General features: G+C 45.0%; 1 protein-coding gene across 3 annotated transcripts in view; it reads right to left on the bottom strand.

Moving 5' to 3' along the window:
* The window catches only part of brat (tripartite motif-containing protein brain tumor), a 115,687-nt gene that overhangs the window by 22,178 nt on the left and 70,008 nt on the right, over positions 1 to 23,501 (bottom strand). For all 3 annotated transcript variants that reach the window (XM_075689138.1, XM_075689140.1, XM_075689139.1), the window contains 3 exons: positions 18,002 to 18,235; positions 13,304 to 13,504; positions 7,388 to 7,654 (listed from right to left, as the gene is read on the bottom strand). In XM_075689138.1, the coding sequence (XP_075545253.1) occupies positions 7,388 to 7,654; positions 13,304 to 13,504; positions 18,002 to 18,235 (702 nt within the window). The remainder of the gene's footprint in view (positions 1 to 7,387; positions 7,655 to 13,303; positions 13,505 to 18,001; positions 18,236 to 23,501) is intronic.

Genomic DNA, 23,501 nt, shown 5'->3' with positions numbered 1-23,501 from the left:
GTGATGATGATAATGCCAATGTTGGGAAGGCAACTAGTGTGATCTAGTAGCAGCTTGCAGAAATTCACCAGCACGCAAGTAATGCTTCACGCTGCGTGAAACTTTTCTCAAAACTCCCAAAGTGGGGTTGCGGGTCTTGCACTAGTAAATACAGTACTTCGTATACAGTCATCAATCGATCATTCAGATTCGATGGGGACCAGCTGAATGTCTGAATAATTGGGAGTCTGAAATATCAGATTTGCCAGAAAATAAGTGACTTAATAAATGGTTTGCTTCGCAGTCATTGTGATCACCATAGTGGGATACTAACATTTCAAGCTGCTGTGTAAAAAAAAAAAAAAAATGTTATAGCACGACAGGAGTGTATTGAGCCAAACGACAAATCAATAACAGTGATAATCCACTGAAAAATGGTCCCTGTCAAAAAGCAAAACAATGTACGCATGGATAACCTGATGCACTGATGTAATCCTGGCTGCCATGTTTGGGTAATAGCACAGTGAGAAGCTGTGTCTGAGACATCATTTGAACTATTTACAGTATCCCACAAGTTATCAACAAAGCTTCCCAACGTGTTGCACCATGTACGTATGCTTGCCTGCAACCTGGCAAGTCGATATTTCGACCATTATCAGGCTGTTGCTTTATGCAGAGGAAGTACTATTGCAATCAGTAAAAATACAACGCACAAGGCATTTCGTCACACATTTTCGCATTGTAGCTCATACTGAGTGCAATAGAGTCAATGCATACATTAAATTTCATCCCCTGGCATTCAGCAGAGGTCGACCACGCTCCGACAGGCAAATTATCGTGGGTTTCCTTGCGAAACTTCTCCGGGACTTGCCTCACATAATCGCAGCCTCTATCAGCATAGACATCGAAGGCGTAGTCGGCACCACTTGAAGCTGATGATTCTGAGCAACAAAAATTCATAGCATTCAAGGAAGACGGCCGTGTCTTCTTGTGTGCCACACTTCTTAAAAGCAAGACATACAAGTTCCTCTGGGATGCTCGCCCATGCATCCGCAATCCACTTGCACAGCATGCTACGTCCGTTTCAGCACCTCTGGTTGGCGTCACTCCGGGCACACCTTACTGCATCCATTTCATGCAGGAAAGCCATTCAGAGCAGACATTTAGACCACTCGCACAGTAGTCTCTTCACAGAGTCAGCCAAATCACACCGAAACTCATCCAGGACAAGGATGGACGTGCACTAACGCAGTGCGCCAGGCTGCCGACACCACATGAACTTGATCCAGTCAAGCACAAGGCCCTCATCCATCCCGCTTTTCTCCTGGTACCTCATGACATTTTCCAATATCTCCTCACAATTCGGAATTGTCTTGCACTTGAAGATGACGTAGGGCAGCAGCTTGTGACCACCTGTCACGCAAGACAACATCACGGTAACCTGTGTCTTCTTGGCACTGCTGGACCAAGCACAAACTTGTTTGGAGCCTTTTTTGTGCACAGTGAGAGAGGATGGCATGTCCAGATACAGTGCCATTTGATCGGCATTGCCGATCTGCCTTAGCTGGAAGGAAGCTCTTGGACTTGCACAACAAAATAATATGGCTCATGGAATGATTCGGGCACCTTTTACAAATTCTACATTCACCGGTACAATGAAAATCCAGCACGGCACACGTAGCGAGAGAATCTGTGCTTGCTTGCTTTGAAGTCAGAGCGAGGGATTCCTGCAGTAGCTCCATGCTCACAGCTAGGTACGCGGCTTATTGTCATATGAACTCTGTTAATGTGTCAACTTACGCACTCTGTGCACATTAGTCTGTAAAACATAACGCCTGCACCATTGAAATCGAGCTGCACAATTTATGAACTTCATACACTGACGTGAACTGGTTCACAGCGGTGCAGGTGAATCAAACAGACGTTGTATTTCTCCTTGCACGTATCAGGTACAGACGCAAAAAGAAGCATGAAAGAAAGAGACATGCGCAGATAGAAGAGGGAAAGGAGGAAGACACCCCTCCGTGGTTAGGAGACACTCGTCTGGGTGGAGTATGTGCTTCACAAAGCCAGAGATGTCACCTCTGCAAAAAAAAAAAAGTCCCCTCCCGCATTTTTCTCTGGTGCTGTCTCGGTTTTTCGAACCCATGAGCGGCGGCAACTGCTAACTTACTGTTAGGGCTGCCATGAAGGATACACGGAAATATAAAAATCCCGATTTAGGAATATTAATTCGTAGTACTCAGGCCTTGACATGTAAAGTGAATAAAGGTCATTATCTTGAAAAGTTTGGTATTCTAAGTTGGTAGTGCAGAAATCTTTTTACATTGAAACTAAAAGCAATCAGCAGGGGATTTCTGAAAAGCTTGTGAATGCGAAAGTTCATTAATACAGTGTTCGTAGTAATGAGGCCTCTGTATAGTGAGCTGCTGCGAGAAATTTAATGGCTACTTATGACTATTTCAGAAGGCTCTATGTGGTCTATGTGCAGCCAGGGGCTTACAATTTCACGAATTCACTTATCTCAAAACTCCGCTTATTTAAGCTTTTTCCTGTCTTCATAACTTCGAAACTTTGAGGTAACAAGCTTTTACTGTAATCCCTTTTCAAAGCATCTTTTATACCGACTGGAATGTTATGAACATGAAAATACGTTTGTTTAAATACAGCTTTTAGATGCTCAAGGCAGCATCTCCATGTATGGGGACATACTGACCATCTCCATATGTTTGTTATGGTAAAGGCCAGTTTTCTTTACCACAACACAGAGAAAGGTGCAACATTGCATAGTAGGTAAGCATGTTGATGCTGTATTCTGGATTTCCATGTCAACTCTCAATATTCTGAGTGCACTTTCTGCATTTTTTATTCGTGCTTATTTTATCAAAAATTGATGCTAAGAACATAATTAAATCAGTTCGAAGCAGTTCTGAATGCACCTTACTTTGCGTCCAGGATGACTATTTTACATAACCACTTGCTAGTTAATGTTGGAAAGGAGTGAATGCAATGTCCAAAAATATGTATAAAGGGTCTCGGGAGGTCATAACTGTGAGGCAATTTAGGCCTTTAAAGGGGCATTTATTCACTTTATCAAAGTCAAGAAATGCATCTGAACTAGATTATTTGAGAAATACTTTGCAGCAAAAAGTACTAGTAAGATTGCCTGTGGTTCCCCGTGTGGTGCTCCCGCTCCTTCAATGCATTGCACTGCGAAGGCTACGGCGGAGTGGGGCATGCCCACAACGCTCTGCCGACTGAACATCACCGGGGAACGCAGTTCAAGTTTGATTTTGGATGCTCACATAGATGCCACCGTTTCGACATTTGACGCCTACGACACGCCAAGCGCAGTTGTCCTCCGCGAGTGGGCTCGTCGCGGCACTCCATGGTGGCCATGGTATCTATGCTATGTAGCAGACGCAGCTACATGCAAGTGTAGAGAATACGTGCAGCATTTGCTTTGTGCACGATAGGGATGTAGTGTGCACTCGGGCTCACGTGCTCCCAACGCTTCGTGCTACGTGGTGAAGGCCAGCTTTGTCCGGCACCAGCTTGACCAGCTTGATAGTTTTTAAAGCTAATTCACAGTAGCGAGCCCCAACAGCTACGACACCGATAAGCAAAGTGGCCAAAGTTTAATTCCTACTCGGGTGGCCATGGCCATGCGTGAGCAGATGATACGCTGGCTTATTCTGGAAGTATGTAATTACCGAAACTTGAAAGCAGATTTCCGCTTCCATCAGACTTTATTGAACTGCGTCAATAAATATACAAAGCAACAGTAGGAAGAAGTGGACTGATCAAACACCCTTCTTGACTTACATCAGCTATCAGCCAATAGAAGCCATCTATGGGAATCTCGTATATCACATATGCAAGCTGCTGGCAGCCTCAACACGGTGGAGGAGAAGGCCTTGTTTAAACAAAGCGAAAATTATGCGACTGCATGCTCCGCTTGTGACCTCCACATGCTGCACACGACCGCAAAATTTGACAGATGTTCACAGCAGCATATGCTATCCGCGGACCATTTCTTTCACCAAGCCCGAGGGGTGGCTCAGGGCCCCTTTGAGACTTGCAAGTCTGCTGGAAATGTAAATACAGGCAGACACCGAAACACCAGATGGTTTATTTAGCCTTTTTGAAGCGCTAGAATTCCCCCAAACATAGCCTAGGTTAAACGGCCAATTGACTATGCATTTATCTGCATTCAAGGTGCAATCACAATCCACACTCAAGCACTGATGGTTGCACGTGCCATGTGAGGCACTGGTACCCATAGCCTTTGAAATAGACAATTATACTTCTGTGTTGTTTTCATGTATCCACGATAGAGGGAGCATCGTGAACAGTTTTAGATTTGTGTGGCTGATGCAAATGGGTGATCACTTATGGCACAACTGGCCGGCATGTTATGGCTTCATGAATGTCAATTACAGACTGCAGTCAAAACCTGCAGTAACCAAATCGCCGGGGAAAGCGAAAAAATTCACTTTTGCAGGAATTTCGTTGGGGCGGGAGTGAGACAGAACAGATGGGGAAATGGCTTTCAAAACAAAAGTAGGTAAGAATACTTTGCAGAGCCTTGCCTAGCAGCAACTTGACAGCTCTGCCTTCACACTGCAAAAAGTGGTCCATTGCCGTGTCGTCACTGCGCTCGTGGAAAAACGAATGAATTGTGTCCAAGGTATCTGACACATCCTGTGGGTTCACCTTCTCTTGATATTTTAGTCCTTGGTGGTCCTCGGCGTCGTCAGCTTTGAAGACTGGTTCTGATGGCCTCGTCGGTCAGCATGGCATCGACTCGCGTGCACAACGTCTTCACCTGTGCAAACTCGATGATGAGGTCATCTGGAACTTTGTTTTCCATGGCACAAATTCTACCCCATGCCTCGGTCAGTAATGGTGGCGCTGCGCTAGCAGCACTTATCAAGTGTGCCTTCGGGCAAATCTTCCTCCAGTGCCACTGGATCAGTACATGATGGCGGCGTAGTGGCAATGAAGCCAGCGTGCTTGAAGCAATCTGTAAACGCCACCAGACACGTCACAAATTATCTGGCAGCCACCATCTCAAGCACTGTGAACACGTCCATGACAGTGGGACGCTTGACCTGGAGGTACTACAGTAGATGCTCCCTGTAGGCACACTTTCAGCGAGTAACGTTTTGGTAGAGCACAAAGTCCCCGAGTTTTCCCCGAGTTTTTCCAGACTACTCAAAATCCCTGAGAATTCCCGGTTGGTAGACACCCTGAAGATTGCAGACAGTGAACTGCACGCAATTCCAAATTCGTCAGTGTTCTTCTTCCTGCCCTTTTCAACCTGTGCAATAATTGCAGCCTTATCTTTTAGCATAAACGATTTCTGCTTTTTGGCTGGAGGCAGCATCTTCGCAGGCTGGCAAAGCAGATAGTCCGATCACCACGCACACGGCTGACACACCCTAGGACCAACTGCACACATCAAACATGCTGCGTGCACATACAAAGCACAAAGCCTGATACAGTCATTGGCGTTTTCATGTGTACAAGTGGATTTGGCTAATCGAGGATTATAGATCAGCATGCGACATGTAGTTCCATTCCACATTTGCCCATGCAGTGATGGCACACAGTATATAAATGCGCCTGTCTGCTGCGAGGTTACCTTTGCTTTATTTTGTCTTTTTCTAGTCTTTTCTCCTTTAATGTATATTACTGGTCGGGACACTGCAGTACTCCCCTGTCGCAAAGATAAACAACAGTCATCATCATTGCTGTTGCCTGTAGCAACTCCATCACTGCTGTTTATTGTAAACAAAAATGGAAGCAGCCATGCAAGCATGCCGTGGCAGCAGTTTGTGTAATTTAAGGGCACAACCAATGTGTTTGAGCAGTTTTTGGACACTGCTAGCATCACGTGAGTAGATAACATTCGGACTGCCGTTTCAGGAAATTGTTATTGTGGTATTGCTATGAAAAAAAAAAGTTTCATTGTTGCGAGATATGACATGCATTGACTCGTATGGGCATTTGCCGGGGATAAGAAAATATTTTGTTTCGCCGAGAGTTTCGTTGCCTCAGGATTACATCATCACAGGTTCTGACTGTATATTAGGTACTTTGTACAGGCCACTGGCTTCACTTATCTATCCCAGCCTACTCTTTTACTGGTTTCTGTGCAAGTGTTGATCAACGTAAAAAATACAACATAACATTACTGTAAAGTAGCATGCTTAGCATAGCGCTAACCTTTGAACTCTCAGCTACATCACTATTTTAGGAAATAACCTGACTAGCGAGGTAAGAGAAAAGCTCGCAATATAGTGCTTCAGAATTTTGTAATTCTATGCCTATGGATGGGCAAAATGCAGCAGAGTTATACTATTGCCTTGCATTGAAGTGCGGGCAGCTATTAAAATGGCAGGATTTACTGGCAAATCCTGTGCAGGGACTGAACAAACAAGTCAACTTAACACAGGTATCCTTCCTTGCCCGTTTTATTCAGTCTACTACCACCGAGCAGCTTCGTCTGCAGGTCACCATTTTAGCTTGGTCGAGCAACCAATATCAAAGTAATGGCGAAACTTTGGACCCTAGCAGCATGAAGTGGGGCCAACGCAGGCTCAGAATGGTGCAGCATCAGCCCTACACTGTACCGTCACTGGTTGTGCTTACAGTGCTATTTGGCAGAAGGTGGAGGAGGAAGTACCAAATTCATTGGAAATAAGAAAAATGAACGCAAGTCCACTGGTCTTCCGGCTTGTGCATGGGCGGGGTCCTCTTGCCAGGCCTCCTGCGACTTTCACTGCCCTCAGGGCCCCACTACACCAGCTAACTGCAACTCGTTCCACACAGCACTTGTGCCCAACTGCCACTGCAAAGGCTCAGCCCTAGCACAGCTAGTGTGCTTCTCGAAGCTACCACCACAAGGCGGCATTATGGTGCAATGCCAATGGCCAAGTTTCCCAAAGAAAATATTACTAGAGGGAACCTTGGCGCTAGCATAGACGGGAACTGTGAATCACGCGGTTCAGCCATTGTACAAATGGTGGGATAGGTGTGCTTAAAACTTAGCCCTCCTGTTCTCAAATGGCATTGCAACCTGGAAAATTGACCAATGTCAACAAAATACTGCCTTATAAATGCAACAATTCGCAATAATTATGCATGTGAGCATAGGCTTTATGCCCTACCATGTTTAAAAATCCGATTTGTGGAAAATTTAGAAGGAAAGCGCAAGAAATAAAGCCACAAGAATGTCTGCAAGCCAAAAGCACACAGATTAGACAAGTTCATGTAGTACTACCCACCGTTCCCATAGCAACAGGATGATCACAGAGCAAGATATCCTTCCTTTAAATTTTGGAAGACACTGACCAAATGGTGGGCATCTCGAAGCAGATATAAGTGCTGACATCAAACAAACCTTTGGGTGGTCAAGCAAGGCACACTCCTTGCAGACAGGCGTGTCACACGAGCGGCAGAAGTAACGCAAGGCTTCTGATCGGTGGCGCAGGCAGGCAACCGGTTTGTCCTGTGGTGCTCGCAGCCCGTCCCGTGCACTCTGAAGTTCCCCTAGCGTCAGTACTCTGTGGCCCTCAAAGCAGTGCATGAACTGGTGGGCCATCACGCAGTTGGGACACAGGAAGTTGGCACAGTCAAAGCACCGTGCTACTGCGCTGGACTCCTTGCCCTGAAAAGACAGCCGGCAAATGCTGGTAGGCGAGTAGGAGACTGTGGTCCAGCTGTAGCAGGCTCCATCGTAGGGGTCGACGGGGCCTTCAGAAGAGCTGAGACAAGCACATCAGCTAACAGCTGCTTTATAGGCTAACTGCGACGAAATTCTAAGCCATGTAAAAAGCCTAGTTTCAGGTGGCGGGAAATTTACAGCAGCCTCTGCACAGAATTTTGCGCTTGGAATATGGATGCATCATGTAAGGCTGGCAAAAACAGAAGTTTTCAATACTGAAACTGACAAAAACGCTGCCATTACCACTCACCGGAAGTGGCATATGAAACACGATATGCAGCTCCCTGCCATGACCTCGAGAGATTGGTCACCACTGGCAGCTGCCCACGGCGGGCTCAGAAATTTCAGAGGTGAAGTGCTGGTACCTACGCCATATATGTTAGCTCCCAGGTGCACACGCTGTGTGCTTAGGTACTCGTTAAAGCCTCCTAATAGAAACAAAATTAAGACAATTACCAGCCCTGCAGCTTTGCCAATATTGCTTCAGTAGCATGTGCCACTCATTTATAACCAATTTAAACGAAACTTCGTTGTACATAGTTGGTCTTTAACCTTTTCTCAACCGATGATGAGCTTACATCACCGGAATTTGTACCGATGTACGACTGGCATAGTCATCACGAGGAAAATACCTAGCAATGTTAACCATTGATGTCAGTCTACTTACTGTTTCGATCCATCCTACACAGTAGTATAACAATTCTGGGGTTTCATGTACCAAAACCTCGATCAGATTATGAGGCACGCTGTAGTGGGGGACTCCAGATTAATTTTGACCGCCAGGGTTTTTAATGTGGACTTAAATCTACATACACAACTACTTTTGCATTACACCCTCACTGGAATGCATAAGTTCTTTCTAGTTTCAGCTACAACACTAGATGGTGGCACTCATGAATGTTAGTAGTGCTGGGCGTAGCTTATTCCAATCTGCTTGGAAACAATTGTCTGCATCACATTTATACAAAATTTGGCATGCTTCCTGCACTAAAAAAAAGGGTTAAAGAAGCATTTGGTTAAACAAGATTCGTAGATTACCAGTTCTTGCTTATTAAGCCTTTGTGCTTCGCATTTTTACAAAAATGGAAAAACAAAACTTATTGTGACCTTGCCTTGAAGAGCCTGCACAAGCTCTGCATGGCATCGCAAATTTTGACCTCTTGTCATTGTCAGCTGGCTGTTGGTAAACCTAGATCGAATTGCAGTTTAATTGAAGCAGAGGCTCAGGGGGGTAACTTGAATACTTTTTCTGCCCAAAAATGCACAAAACAATGTTGCTTACCCTCCGTGGCCTAACTTTAACATTGTGGTTCGAGTCATAGTCAAGAGTTGGGGGCATATTCTCAGACAATCCCTTTCAGAGATATCACTGTCAGTGCGTGCTGATCAGCTGGTTGAGCAAAACTGTTTGAATCACCAACGTGCAGTGTACCGCATCATGCGAAAGTAGTAGTACTGCTGAAAGTTATCGTTTGAGAATACCACCCTTAGAAGAAACCTAGCATATTAAAAAAGATGAATTGAAGTCACTGACCAAGTAAAAAAATTTGAAATTTCTGTTATTCACAATTCGGTGGCCACAGTATCATAGATAATTTACACAAATAGTATGTGAGGTTGTGAGCCATGCACAAACTTGGTGCATGGTAGCATCCGTACGGTCGACAATTTTTAATGCAACCTTATTAGCGATGTTTCAAGCTAAGTCTCTATGCCACATTTATTTAATTTTTTTTTTGCAATCGACGTGTCCAATTTGATGACGTGATTACACTTGCACGTGCTCCACGAGCATGTTAGACACATGAATATCTTTTTTAATGTCACGTTCGTGCTTTAAGGCATGTGAAATTTCCGGTCTCGTCAATACAGTTGAACCTCGCAATAACAAATTCCATAGGGAACGCAAGAAAATCTGCTTTCGCGAGAATTTTGTTGTTGCAAAATGAGACAGCACAGATACATAACGTGTCACAGAACAAAACTTCGCCATCAAAATTCTGTTAGCCCACTTTGGAAAGCTCTGCTCGAGTATACAGAACCGCACTGCCGACAGTACAAAGTGTGCTGCACGCATTGATGAGCAGTGGCCGCACTGCCGTGGTTTCGGAGATATGACAAACTTCTGCAAGATTTTTCATAACACGGCTCCGAACACAGAGCAACAGCGCTCCACGCATGCAGCAACATTACTCCAGCGCACGCTGTCACCCTTAGGCGCGGACTCCACGAGCGATAGTGATCGTATCTCATATCCCAAAGGCACTTAATAGAGATTAAGGTCCATTAACGCAAATGTACGCCTGGCGCCAAATCTGCACATGATGCCTGGCGGGTGGCTCTAAAACCAGCGTTCCTGAAGCAAGAGATGCATACTCGCAGACGACTGCTCAATCACGGCCCTATGCATGGCATTCCATGCTGTGAGCGCAGTCTCAAGTGCCATGAACAATTCCACATTGGTTGGCCATGGATTTCTTTGTTTTTGCAGCATTTTTCCCACAAAAGCGGACATTCCGCATTGCACTAGGCACAAAAACCGTCGTCACATGCCAGCAGTAACTTGTGTGCTGCTTCAAACGAACAATCAACAAACAAGATGGCGGCCATGGCATGTTTCCAGTGCACGTAACCGCTTTCAGCATATGGTTTTTCTTTTAAACAATAATGACAGCATTCACCCAATTGTAATGTGGTTATATTTTATGCAATTTTAATGCAAAGCAATTGCATTTGACCACATTTTGGAGCCTGCTAGCCTTGCGCAAGTAGGTACAGTTAAACCTCAATATAGCAAAGTCAGTAAAATCAGCAATTTGCTTTGTTATACAGTTAAACCTCTATATATACGTATAACGAAGTCAGTACAATCAGCAATTTACTTTATTATATCGAAATTTTGTTGTATTGAAATTCAACCTTTTATGCAAATAGGTACAGTCACCAATCTATTTTTCTTACATGGAAAGGGGCCGCAGAATTTTCTGAATTATTGGGAAATTGAAAAACAAAAAACAAATTTGAATGATAAAAGAATTCATTTTGATAAATTTGGGAGTCACAACTTTTTGGGAGTTTCAATTTGGACGGTTTCATGCCACGTATGTCGACAATATCTTAACATCGGAGGTACAAATTAAGCGAAGCCAGCCACGCCTGTGCGTGCACTCCACCCCGTGGCCGATAGCGTCGCCCGCACTGGGACCACGCTATCAGAAAAAGCACCGGCAGCGAGGAGCGAATGCTTCGTCTACCTCTCGTCCCAACGGGTCACTTAAAGGGACACTAAAGGTTACTATTAAGTCAACGTGGACTGTTGAAATACCATCACAGAAACCTCGAAACGCTTGTTTCATGCCAAGGAGAGACTTATTTAAGAGAAAATGCGTTCTGAAACGTCCGCGTACCTCTAGCGCAGTTCAAATCGCCCGCCCTCCGATCGAGGAGTACTGACATCATGGTCTCATAGTGACGTTGTGCCATCGGTGAGTAGAACGGCGTCCGCAGACGGCGCTACGGATTTTCTGCGCAAAACGCGAACGCGCGGCCAGAAACAGAGCCAAGACAGAGCCGACAGCAGAGCGAAAGCGGGAGTATGGTGGCTAGCGGAAGGAGAAACGAATTACGTCCCACATTACGTCCCACGGCACACGGAGAGTCTGTTTTCGTTAAACTATAGGCTGCGGCGAGCTCGCAGCGTGGTCGGCGTGGTCTATGAGAAGCGACGAGCCTTTTCGCACTCGCAACAGGGCATAAAAATGTGCGAATCGACGCAAAACTGGGCCTAAAAACGTGCTTCGCCACAGCCAGGGCTCAATACGACCCAAGCTGGCACGACCCAGATGTCGTTTCCCGCACCGCCACCAGGCGCCGCTATTATACCTCTAACTCCAGCGCAAGACGCCCATAAGCTGGTACTTCATTCTATGACGCTAACTTCGACGCTCGTCGCAATGGACCCTGACACCGACAGATTGGTTCGCGATGGTGGGCTCAACTTCAGCGATTTGAGCACCGACGAGCGCGACCTGCTGCTGAGGGCTCGCACTGCCGGCGTCGTTGGGTACGACGGCGGCCTCGACACCGGCTCTCCGGAGCGGGGAAGCAACGAGGGCTTCCCACGACATCACATGGACGTGGCATTCTCGCTGTTTGTTCCAAATGAAAGTTTCGCGAGCCAACAGAACCCTCGCAGCACGACGCGATAACGAAACTACTGAAACTCCAAAGCGTGCGTGGCGCAGAGTCGAGCGCGCAGAGTCGAGCGAAAACGAAACCTTTCGAACACCCATATTACTGAAGGGTAACGTCAAAATGTTATTTTTTCTTAGAATCGAATAGACGTAGACAAGTAGCATTTTTTTCCGTCTTATAATCGAATGAAATTATATTTTTAATACGAGTCGTTGAGTATTAGTAAAACAAATTATGAGGAGTCCTTTCGTCATCGGGCTAGTACCGGAATGTCGCTGGGGGGTCTCAAATCGTGTCATGCATTTACCTCAATTTCTCGGTTACTAAAGCTCTGTTCGCGATTATATTGACGCCTTAGACGTTCTAGAACATTGCTCTACCACTTTAACTTGAATTTCTGGTAACCTTTAGTGTCCCTTTAAACTCGAGATTATGCAACCACCAACACCAAATGTGCGGTAAGACAGCTTACATGGTGCCACGCTGTCTCAACCTGCCTACTCTTTCTTTGCACACGCGGCGGATTACCTCCAAAGCAGGGTGGGCGGCAGTGTATGTGCTTAGCTGTGCTTACAGCCATGCACAGCCACAGCCAAGACGTGCGCCAGCCCGTCTCCGCACACATGATCACTTTCCTTTTAATTGCAGCATTGTGATGAACAGACAGCATGTGTTCGCAGTCGGCATTTCCATGCTGACAGAGCAAACGCCGAAAACGGGAAGACGGATGGTAGACTAACCTGAGCATACGTACTACAGCACACAGAGGAAGCTATGGCAGCTAGGCTCGAAGCATGTACGAGGCGGCCATTTTGAAATACCGATGGCGATATGGTAACATGAATGAGTCGAACTCAATTCTAATGTGCACACAATGACTCGTCAGATGTGTTCTTACACCAACCGTCATTACACCAACCTCGACACCTGCCTTGGTCGCGAAACAGGGCCGTTCCGCAGCTGTGCAATGCCTCTAGTGCTCCTTAAGTTCACTGACATGAGTTGCCTGCACAATTAGCATAAACACTCACACCGTGTAAAATAGGGGAACAGATCAGTATTTCATGCAGTTCATTCTCTGCGTGACAGTATGCTTGCCCACATAAGCATGCAAGCTCCTCATGGTGGTCTTTATACAGCTGCGCATATGCAAGCAACTATGGCTCAGACACATGTTGCGCATTTCTTGAATTGTGCAAGTTGGCATGGATTGGAATTACCTTCTTGCCTGTCACCTGCATTCAGAATGGCATAAAGTTCGACTCCACAATTCATACTCAGCTCTACTAAGCAGCTCACTTCTAACATGTCTACTTGCTTACGCTTTCTCACTGTTATCCACTCCTTTCTGTAACAGGTGAATGGTTCTGAAAGTAAATAATAAAGTACCCCACCCACCTTGCAACCTGTACAGCCAAGGCTGGCACCTTCAAGGGCAGCAGTTTCTAGGATATTCGAAACTGCATAGTCGGAAGGAAGGCCAGCTGTGCCCCCTGGTGGCAAGGGGGTGTCATGGTTGCACTGAGGACAGCGAACTTTGTCCCCCGTGCACTCTTTCTCCAGGCATGGCTGACAAAATGTGTGCAGGCAGTTTAACACCTGTAAAGGAGCAGTGGTGAATTGAATAAGGCATCAGTACATGTTTGCGAGCATGTTAATTATTCAAGAACACTTCCCATGACCGGCAAGTTTGCAGAGTACTATTCAGCAAAGTTCTAACATGCAAGGGCAGTGCGTGCATGCAGCGTTTGCTTTGTGCACATGAGGGCATGAGCACACACTCACGCTCATGTGCTCCAGTTTGGCCGTGCTATGTGGTGCGGACCAGCTTTTCCCTGCACAATCTTGACCGACACATAGCAGCCACATCCAATTTGCGCATTTTGAAGCACTGTCAGTCCCTCAACGAGAAGCGAAGTCTACCGAGGCCTCTAGCCAGGAGTGGCCAGGAGTGAGCGTGCTCTGGCAAGCGTGGGTGTGGTCTGGCCTGAATTTTCGCGTGGTTCGAGGCTATTTGAGTGTTCAAAACTAATTGACGCTATCGTGGCCCGGTGGCTATGACGCCAATGAGCAGTCTGGCCCAAGATTAGACCTCAGTCAACAATAGCCACAGACAGTAGCCGGCTTCTTCCACAAGCATGTAATTCTTATAGAAATCTGAAAGCAGATTTTCGCTTACTTCAGCCTGTTTATTAAACTGCGACACTTTAACAGTAGGAAGAAGCACACTGACATGAATACTCTTCTTGACTGTTCGCCGATAGTAGCCTCGTATGGGAATCTCCTATATGACAAAATATAGCAGCAGGAAGAGAGTAAGGAGGCTTTCGTTAAAAGGAGAGTGAGAAAAAGGAGACTTAGAGCTTTGCCTGCAAGCTCCACAAGCCACGCACGACGGCAATATATGGGCAAAATGTTTACAGCAATGTATGCTATCTGTGGACTGCGTTTTCTCACCAAATTCGAAATGTGGTTTAGGACCCCTTTAAAATGTTTTGTGATCAGAATTTGTAAAATTTGACACATTTGTAAAATTGTAAGACAAATGAAATTTGTAAGCTTTACGAAAAATTAGGAAGAGTTGGCAGATATGCATATGGGAGTCATCTGTCATACCCAAGTTTCTCAAATTGTGTAGTCTTCTCCAAAAAGAAAGGCAAAGCTAAAAAAAAATCAATTTTAAAAACAAATTTGTTTTACGACAGGAGTCCCCTTAGGCAAGTAATTCTGACAACAGTGCGTGACAAAAACAAGCAGACAACATTTTATAAGGCTTATTACAGCGAATGCCATATTTAATGGCCATATGTGCACTGTACTTGGCAATTCGTCTACAGGTCAACATAGTGTAGTGGTCACAAGGCCCATCATGACCTTCTCAGCAAAGCATGCTAGGCAATCGACAGGTTAATCGAGGAATAGGAGGCAACAAGGGGCACTCTTCTGAAAAATGCGACAGTGAACAACCAGGCTTGCCCGAGTCAAATGTGGAGATGTGCACCGCAATAAAAAGAATGGCTGAAGTGGCAGCAGTACGAGCTGAACTATGCTTGTGATGGGGAGCATGGGACAATGCTGGCAGCTGGGGCTTCTCTGCAGATAACCTCGAGGGCGCTACTGCTAACATTATGAGAGGAAATTGGTAAAGGGGCGAAATGGCCCTAACCAAATGTAACCTAGAATCTTTAGGGGTTAGGGTCATTATTTGCTAACACACTACCAAGCAAAACTTGGCCGTAAGAAGGACATAGCAAAGTTCTTTCACAAGAGTGCTTTTTTTTTTTAACGATGGAGCAGTGACACGCTGTCCGGAGTCATGCAGGGAGACAGGTTCCGGAGCTCACCGCCAGAGGGCGCACCGAGGGTAGGAGAGGGGACCCGCCAGGATGGGAGCGGACCAATCAGAAGGCACGCAAGGGGGGAGGGAAGCCGACCAATCAGAGCACGTGCCGAGGAAGAGGGGTATAGGCACAGGTCTTTTGCCGGCAAGTGCCCTTTCGCTCCATGGATTCCATTCAGTGCAAGTGGAAGCAGGAGCTTGCACGAGAGCGGCAGCACAAGCAAAGTGCCAGTAGAGGGAAGCTGCTACCGCCAGGATTGAGAACAGGAAGTGCCAGTCAAGCACCGATGGAGGCAAACCAACCCCCACTTTCAAGAGAAGGTAACCCAAGCCAAGCGCTAGCAGAGGCAAGATAAACCCAAACTTCGAGAGTAGGAGGCCGAGCAGAGACGTCGACGCAGAGATATTCCTCCCACGGAGGGTGCCGATGGACGGTTCAAGAGAGAATTCCTCGACCGTGAGTGCGGCCACAGCTGCAAGGTGTGTGATAGACTGGTTTGATCACAACCTTACCGAAGAGTGTGCACAATCCGGAACCGAAGCTCGAATCTCGCAAAATGACAACGAGATAAAGGACTCATAAAAGTTGCGCTAAACACGAGTTCAAACTTGAGAAAATGACCACCAGCTTTGCTGTTTTGACAGCTTTCACTGTGTGGAACTGGCTTTATTTCTTTTTAATATTTCAAATGCTGCCAGCAGCAACCAGATAATGCCATCATTGGCACCGTGAATGTGCATCGTAGGGAGTTATGAGGTGTTGATGCTATTGCAAGAGAAAAAATATGTCGAACTCCTTGAGACAGGAGGAACGAACGGAGCTGAGTTGGCACAAGAGTGTTTGAAAGCATTAGCTAGCAGTCTAAAAAGCAGGTATCCCTAGCAGTAACTGGCATTGTGAAAAGGTCTATCACCATGGAGAGTGAAAGCATGGAGTGTCATCGCTGTTACGCAATGGGCAACTGAGCAACAACCAGCAAAAGCACAGCATGATGTTTAAGTGGAAATTATGCTTGTGAGAAAACAACTTAATGACCACAGTCACCATTCAAAGACTGACTGCTTTCACACAATGTCTGCAAAAGACATTACTAAAAAAGTCTCGAATTCCAACCATACACATGCATCCGAACAGTATACAGAGACAGTACTGACATAAGGATTATCTACTACTACTAATACTACTACTAAATTATCATGAACACAACCATGCGGGGATATTGGCAAGATATCGTTAGTGCATGAGATGCAAGAATACTAGAATGCTAACTGCCCCAGTACATATCCAATACCATGATCAATTCAACCCTTCTTAACTTAAAATCTTACCCCATGGTTTTGAGCCACAACATGTTCTAAACGAATCTAAATGTACACTGCTGCAGATCAGTAACTTTGGGGACAGGCCAGGCAATCACAGCTGACGCACTGCGACAGTGACAATGTAAAAATTTCTCCAAACTATACTTTAAATTAATATTCTACACCTAGAGTGTCTGCTTTCCTGCTACTTTTCAATTTCCCATTTTTTAGCCAATGACAAACCTGGCTGCAAATATGATACACCCGTTCTGTAGAAATGAAAGCACTTGACAGCTTGACAGCACAGGCAACAATCTAAAAAACTATGTATGGGGTTTTACTTGCCAAACGAAGATTTGGTTATGATGATGGGGACCCCAGAATAATTCACACCACCAGATGTTCTTTACCATGCATCTAAATCTAAGTTCAAGGGTGTTTTCACATTTCACCCCCACCAAAAAGCGGCCGCCGTGGCAGGACTCAATCCTGCGACCTAATGCTTAGCAGCCCGACACCATAGCCACTAAGCAACCACGGAGGGTGGGCACAATAATCAGACACTCACACTCACCCCTATTTTCTCAGGATATGAACTCCCTCATGCTCAAACTGATGTCAACTCGCACTCACCGGCACTCTCGCGTTTGTACTTGAGTCTAATTCACGCTCTTGATCACACATTCACCCTCACAAATGTGAAACAAATATGAGTGTGTATGAGTGAGTACACCAATATACGTTGACAGTCAAAAAGTTGGTAAAAAATGCACTAAAGATTACAATACTCCTTAATGCGAAATTTGAGCACAGCTCTATACGCATTTTCATTCAGCGATATATTGAGGCAAAGGATTTGACAGATACATGTAGCAGAGTCAGTGATCTTTGAAAATCTCATCTGTGGGTCAAGCGCGTCAACTTTTATACATTGCTCATTGAAGGTTCCAGTGGAATTGCTGGAGCCGCGTGGCTTCCAGAATGCAATTCACGTGGCGCATACAATCAGATTACAAAACAATCGCAAATGACGACAATCGAAACAAGTGCGAGTGAGAGCTGATGCGAGCAGACAAGAGTATGAAATGAGTGGTCTGGCTGAGACCTGACACAAGTATGCATCGAGCGAACAAACGGGTCTGCATGGCACCAGTTTCCCGTGGGCACTTCTTGAAATTGGTCTCCACTGTTCGTGGCTCGCGCCTTTCATGTTTCACTGTGCTCATTCACTCAGTTATGCCACCGCTTGCTGCAGTATCAGGCATCTAAGAGCTGCGCTCTAAAACTTCAGTATTGCATTTCAGTGAATAATGCACCTCTTCTGCAGCTCACCCTACTGTTTTCTTGTGATTTGTTTTAGCAAGCCATGCTACGCAATTGATGTTAAGCTACACAATTTCAGCAAATATGGCTCTATGTAATGATGTCAATAACATTACCGGCTCAAGACATACCTTTGGGATAGTGAAGGTGTCATGGCAGAGGCTGCACTTTGTGCTCAGCTGAGCTAGCGCTGCGTTGCCCCCGGTGACACCATCGGAAGGGCTGCCCCCGCTGCTGCCTTCCCCACCAGAGCTCGGTGCTGTGAACGCCTCAGGCAGAGATGTAGGCGAGCCCAGTTGGGAGCCTGCCGTCGTACCAGACCCACTGAGAGTCGTAGGTGGGCTGCTGCCCAGGGACAGCTGAACCTGCACAAACAGAGCATAACACAATCAAACTACAAAGGATGGGTGGCTCCATTGATTGATTAGTGCCGCCCTACATGAACTAGACGCGATCCCATCTGCTGACAGGCCAGAAAATGCCAATAGAAATCTTGGATCTCATTGAAAACTCCAACTGTAGCTTTTTAGTACAAAAATTTTTTACCAGCATCATGGTAGAGATTGGAAATTATGTTACATGAAATGTCAAATGCTTTAGTTATGTGTGACCACATTTATCGGCCAACACCACACTTCATCTGGCATCCACTACAGTATTTATTAACTTAGCATTCATGAGCAGCAATAAATTGCCTTTCCCAGTTATCTACCCCAGTCATACCACACATGCATGAGGAGGAAGGAGGAAGGCTTCTCAAACAAAAAGCCATTACCATTTAAATCACAATTTTGACATCAGCAAGGCATGCCAGCCTCACAACATTTGATATGATCCCTTACAGTGGACATCTTTGTTTAAGAATCATTCATCTTGAAGGATCTGCTTTTGGTTTCGCATCAATAAAAGTTTAGTGTGCTTGAACTATAGCACTGCAACCTCTGATTAGATAAAGATCATTTCACGGAAGTCCAGAATGCTGTAGTGTGAAAAAATTATGTACAAAGAATAAAGCAGAACTTTATTTAGCTTTCTTATCAGATAGGAACATTTTGGGTATTTGTTGTTTTCAGGGGTGGGAGTGCCCAAAGTCATTTTGGAGCAGTTTGTAGCAGAATGTATTTTATTTTGTAGCAGATAAAATTTGATTTTGGAGCAGGCTAATCTGAATTTTGGTGAAATAGAATATGGAATATGGCAGCACACTTCAAACTCACGATGAAACACAGGATAACCCAACACGGAGTGCATAATTGCAGCATGCTTGGTAGATATATAGCGTACCAGAATATACAAGAGTGGGTGGAGCAGCAGCATGGTGCATGCTTTCCTGTAGAGCCAACAACATCAGTAGCACTACGATGGAACTATATATTCCCGTGTGTACCCTCATGATGACAGCGGAAAACATTCTAGGACTGTGCGGTCCAATCGACGCAGTAACAATTTCTGGGTCGCCGTATGTCACCGTAGGCCCAGACAGCCACAATCAACTCTGGGCTCATATAACAAAAATACTGTAACCTGTTTTTATTGCGATAGCGATTATATGGACACTACAGGCGCATTTCTGCCTAAGACGTTGCAGTGATGTTCCGTATAAAGTTCATGGGCGACAACATAGTCACTGCGCACTGTATGCTATATATTGAATTAAAGCGTGCGAGGGTGAGCCGATGATGGCGGCTCAATCTCACATGCGCAAGGGATGCAAGCGGGGTGCAAGTTCTACTCCGGCAGCTACTGCATATGGCATGGCCTATCTCTAAAGCTATCTGCAATGGGGAGAGTGCGAGTGCTGATAGCTTCACGTGCGCTGTGCTTTTGACATTCAGTTCGCGTTGAAGCGAGGCAGCATGAAGGTCAATGCACTCGCTGCTGCTGCCGCGCTTCCTCACTCTAGCGTTTTAACAGCGAGTTTTCACGGTCATCAAGCGAGACATGTTCATGTTTGCTGGCCGCGCGTCACACCATACTTGTTAAGTGAGTTATTAAGCGAATGTTTACAAATTTGCATGGCCAATGGAACTACTATCCTTCATTTTTATAGCTGTCTACTAATTTGCTATCACAGTAGATGCTTCGCCCTTTGGGCTAAACTGAGACTTCTTATTAAGATAACACTTAATTAGCACTTATTATAACAACACATTCGAATAGTTTTACGTTATACAGGCCCTCAGGACAGAGACGCCCGCCCACTATGCCCACTGCAGCATGTCCCTCCCTAATATGGATGTATGGATGAATGGATGGATGTTACGAGCATCCCCTTTGGAACGGGGCGGTGCACTGTGCCACCAAGCTTTTGTTATTTTATTGCCTAATGTCGTATGTTAAAAAAGACAAAAGGAAAAAAAATACCCACAATGTATTCCCATAACCAAAGTTTCTAAACCCCTATTGTGAACTTTGTTTTTGTATGCCTCCATTGTTTGTCTTTTCTCTACTTTTCTTCTACCAATCTTCCAATCGCCTCTTACTAATCTCAATTGCAGACTTGTTTACTTTCCACCTGCTTGCACTGAACCCAAGGGCTTCAAGGAGGACAATGATTCCTAAATCGAGTGCTGGGCAGATATCTTCGCATTCTAATACAGCATGCTCCATCGTATGCCTAGCTTTACAGCAGCAAGCACATGCTTCTTCCTTCTTATAACTCGCGTTATCAATGCGTGTTCGAAGGCATCCTGATCTTGCTCAGAGAAGTAATGAGCTTCCCTTTAAGTTATTATAAATTGTTTCTTTTCTGATTTCATTTTTTCCTCTTTAAGTATTCTCTCATGGCAGATTTCTTTTCCACTGCTGCCACCCACAAGATTATCTTAGCCTCTCCAACTTTTCGCTTGATGTCCTTTGTTGCTGTATTGCTCACCATAAAGGCCGCATACTTGCTGGTAAGCTTCCTAGTTCTTTTCCTCCAGGGTGAATCAATATTATTCCTGTACAAATGCCTGAACACTCTCCCAGACTATCTACTTTCTTCTGTATTCCTCAGTTGTTCTTCATGAATAATTTTATTGTGAGCTTCCCTAACTTAAAAACTTGTCCAGCCCATATCGCCCTGCACAGCTTCATTTGTAGTCTTCCTGTGAGCACCCAATGCGAGGCGTCCCACTGACCATTGGTCGACATCGAGTCCTGATTATGCCCCTGATTTTAAGCAAACAACCGCATTTCCAAGTCCTGAAACCATTACACATTTCTACATACCCTGGAGCACCTCATAGCTATTGTATCCCCATAGCACTCTGTGTTTCATCTATGGCCGCATTTCTCAGCCCCTTTACTGTTATTTTCTCCTGTGTTTCCACATATCTATTGCCTTCGTTTATCCATATACCAAGGTATTTAAGTTTTTTTATGCAAGGTAAATTTGCTCGCCCTGTATTGTCACTGTCTGGTCACTGTTTTCATTGAATACCATAATACCAGATTTTTTTAATGCTGAATTTCAGACTTATCACCTTCCTGTCCACAGATATTAGCCAGACGTTGCATATCACTTTGCCTGTTAGCTAGCAACACAATGTCGTCCACATAAAACAAACTTTGAAGCTGCTGCTCTACTACTACACCCACCTGTTTATACAAGAGATTTAACCGGATATTACTTCATTCTAGCGCCCTTTCCATCCTCACCATATACATCATAAACAGCAGTGGGGATAAAGGGCACTCCTGCCTGATGTGAGCTCAGAACTGATGTAAGCTTCTAGTTCTGAGGCAACCAGCCCTACAACAAAGCCACATCCAAGAACCAGTATGACCAATCAGTGTTTTAGCATCACCAATTCATCAATCAACGGACAGCGTACATCAGCATAAGGTGCTTTGAAAACAGGTACACAACAAGCACCCAGCACAAGGGGCATATGACTCAGAAATTTCTGCCATCCAAGTGAGATGGGAACAGGTGGTTGTCATAAGGAGGTGACTGCTAGAACTTGCAGGAGGAGGAAACAAAGCATAAGGTGTGCGCCTCTCTCTGCATATTACGTTTCACAACTTTGCTCATAATGCTTTTTTATAAGAAAACTACAATTAAACCAGGATATACTGAAACTGGGTGTACCAAATCATTGCCTATATTGAACCGTTGCAACATCCTGGATAGGTTCTTGTTTGCAAGAGCCTTAGCATAATGTCCCGAGCTCTATTTAGTTTACTTTGCAGAGGGGGGAAGACCCAGTGTCCTAGGTATAAGTGCTTGGTTAGCTCGTTGTACGTGAGCAGGTGGTCCCAGTAATTTGGAACCTCAGCATATTCTTGCCTTGTGGCTACACGGTTGGCAAGTCCTCGTACAGCACTGTGGGCAGATTCGTTGAGGTTCGTGGGAGCACTGGTGATTTCTCCCATATGAGCAGAAAACCAGATGATCGTGTGGGGTTTGACAACCTTTCTGTCAAGAATTCCCAAGGCCTGTTTAGAGATGACTCCTTTGGCAAATGCTCGAACGGTTACCCTAGAATCGCTGTGGATCCTGGATTTCTTTGGGTTTAAAAGTGCCAATGTGATGGCTACCTGTTCTGCAATTTCTGGTTGTGTGGTGTATGTGAAAGCCAAATTGATGATTTCACTTTTGCCATTCAGAAGGACCCCTGTGAAAGCTCGTCTATTTGACATCAAAGCCGCATCGACGAACAAACATTCTTCAGCCCGATTTTTAGCTTTCTCTAGTAGGGCTTTGGCTCTGGCTTGCCTTCTGCCCACATCATGAACGAGGCAAAAATTCCTTGGAACAGGCATGACTGATATTGTTCCCCATATCTTTGGGACTTTCTATATGGTTATTATGTAACGCTGCAATTGGTATACCAATACATTTGAGGATGTGTCCTCCTGATCGCGCAATGAAGAGTAATGAACTGGGCTCTTTCTTGTGCCTTAGCTATTTCATCCAATGTATTGTGCAGCCCTAACTGCACGAGTCTGTCAGTTTCCGTGTACATATGTAGCTGAAGAGCTACCTTGATTAACTTCCTTAACAATGCATCGAGTTTGTCTCTTTCGGATCTCTGTCACTCATGCATGGCTGATACGCAGGCGAAGTGACATAGCACAAAGGCGTGAACTAATCTGCTTCTTGAAGGTTAGTTACTCTTTTGATGAGCCTGATTGCGTTGTCCACTTTCTTGGCGATATGTAGAATTGTTTGATTACTAGCCAATTAAAGATGTCCTCAGAAAATGCAGTTTCATCACCATTTCTGGCGTCTTCAGAATCACGGAAAGCACAGAGGTGCAAATGAATTCAAATTTTGCACACATTGAACTCCATGCCAGAACTTTGTAGGAGGAACGTTAGATATGTGAAAATCAACTAATAATAAGGGTTGTGCTGATATTCAAAACATTCAAATAATGAATCGAATAGTGTCCTATTCAATTCAGTCTTCAAGTTGTAGACACTATTTGTAAATGCAAATATCTTTCTAATATTTTTCAAGTGTTTCTAAATGTCAACTGCACCAAAATCAACATAAAATTGGAGTAAAAGCATGCTAAATTTTCAACCCCATGGGCATAGTACAGACATAAAATATGAGAGCTCGTATAGTGGGGCAGGCTATGTCACTTACTAGGTAGCCATACTTTACATCCTGTAAAGCAATCATTCGCACTCTCTGAA

This window comes from Dermacentor variabilis, chromosome 4 (genome assembly GCF_050947875.1).
Source record: "Dermacentor variabilis isolate Ectoservices chromosome 4, ASM5094787v1, whole genome shotgun sequence".
In the NCBI taxonomy this organism is placed as follows: domain Eukaryota; kingdom Metazoa; phylum Arthropoda; class Arachnida; order Ixodida; family Ixodidae; genus Dermacentor; species Dermacentor variabilis.
Note: the sequence above shows the minus strand (reverse complement) of the source record. Positions and strands in the feature narration are given on the sequence as shown.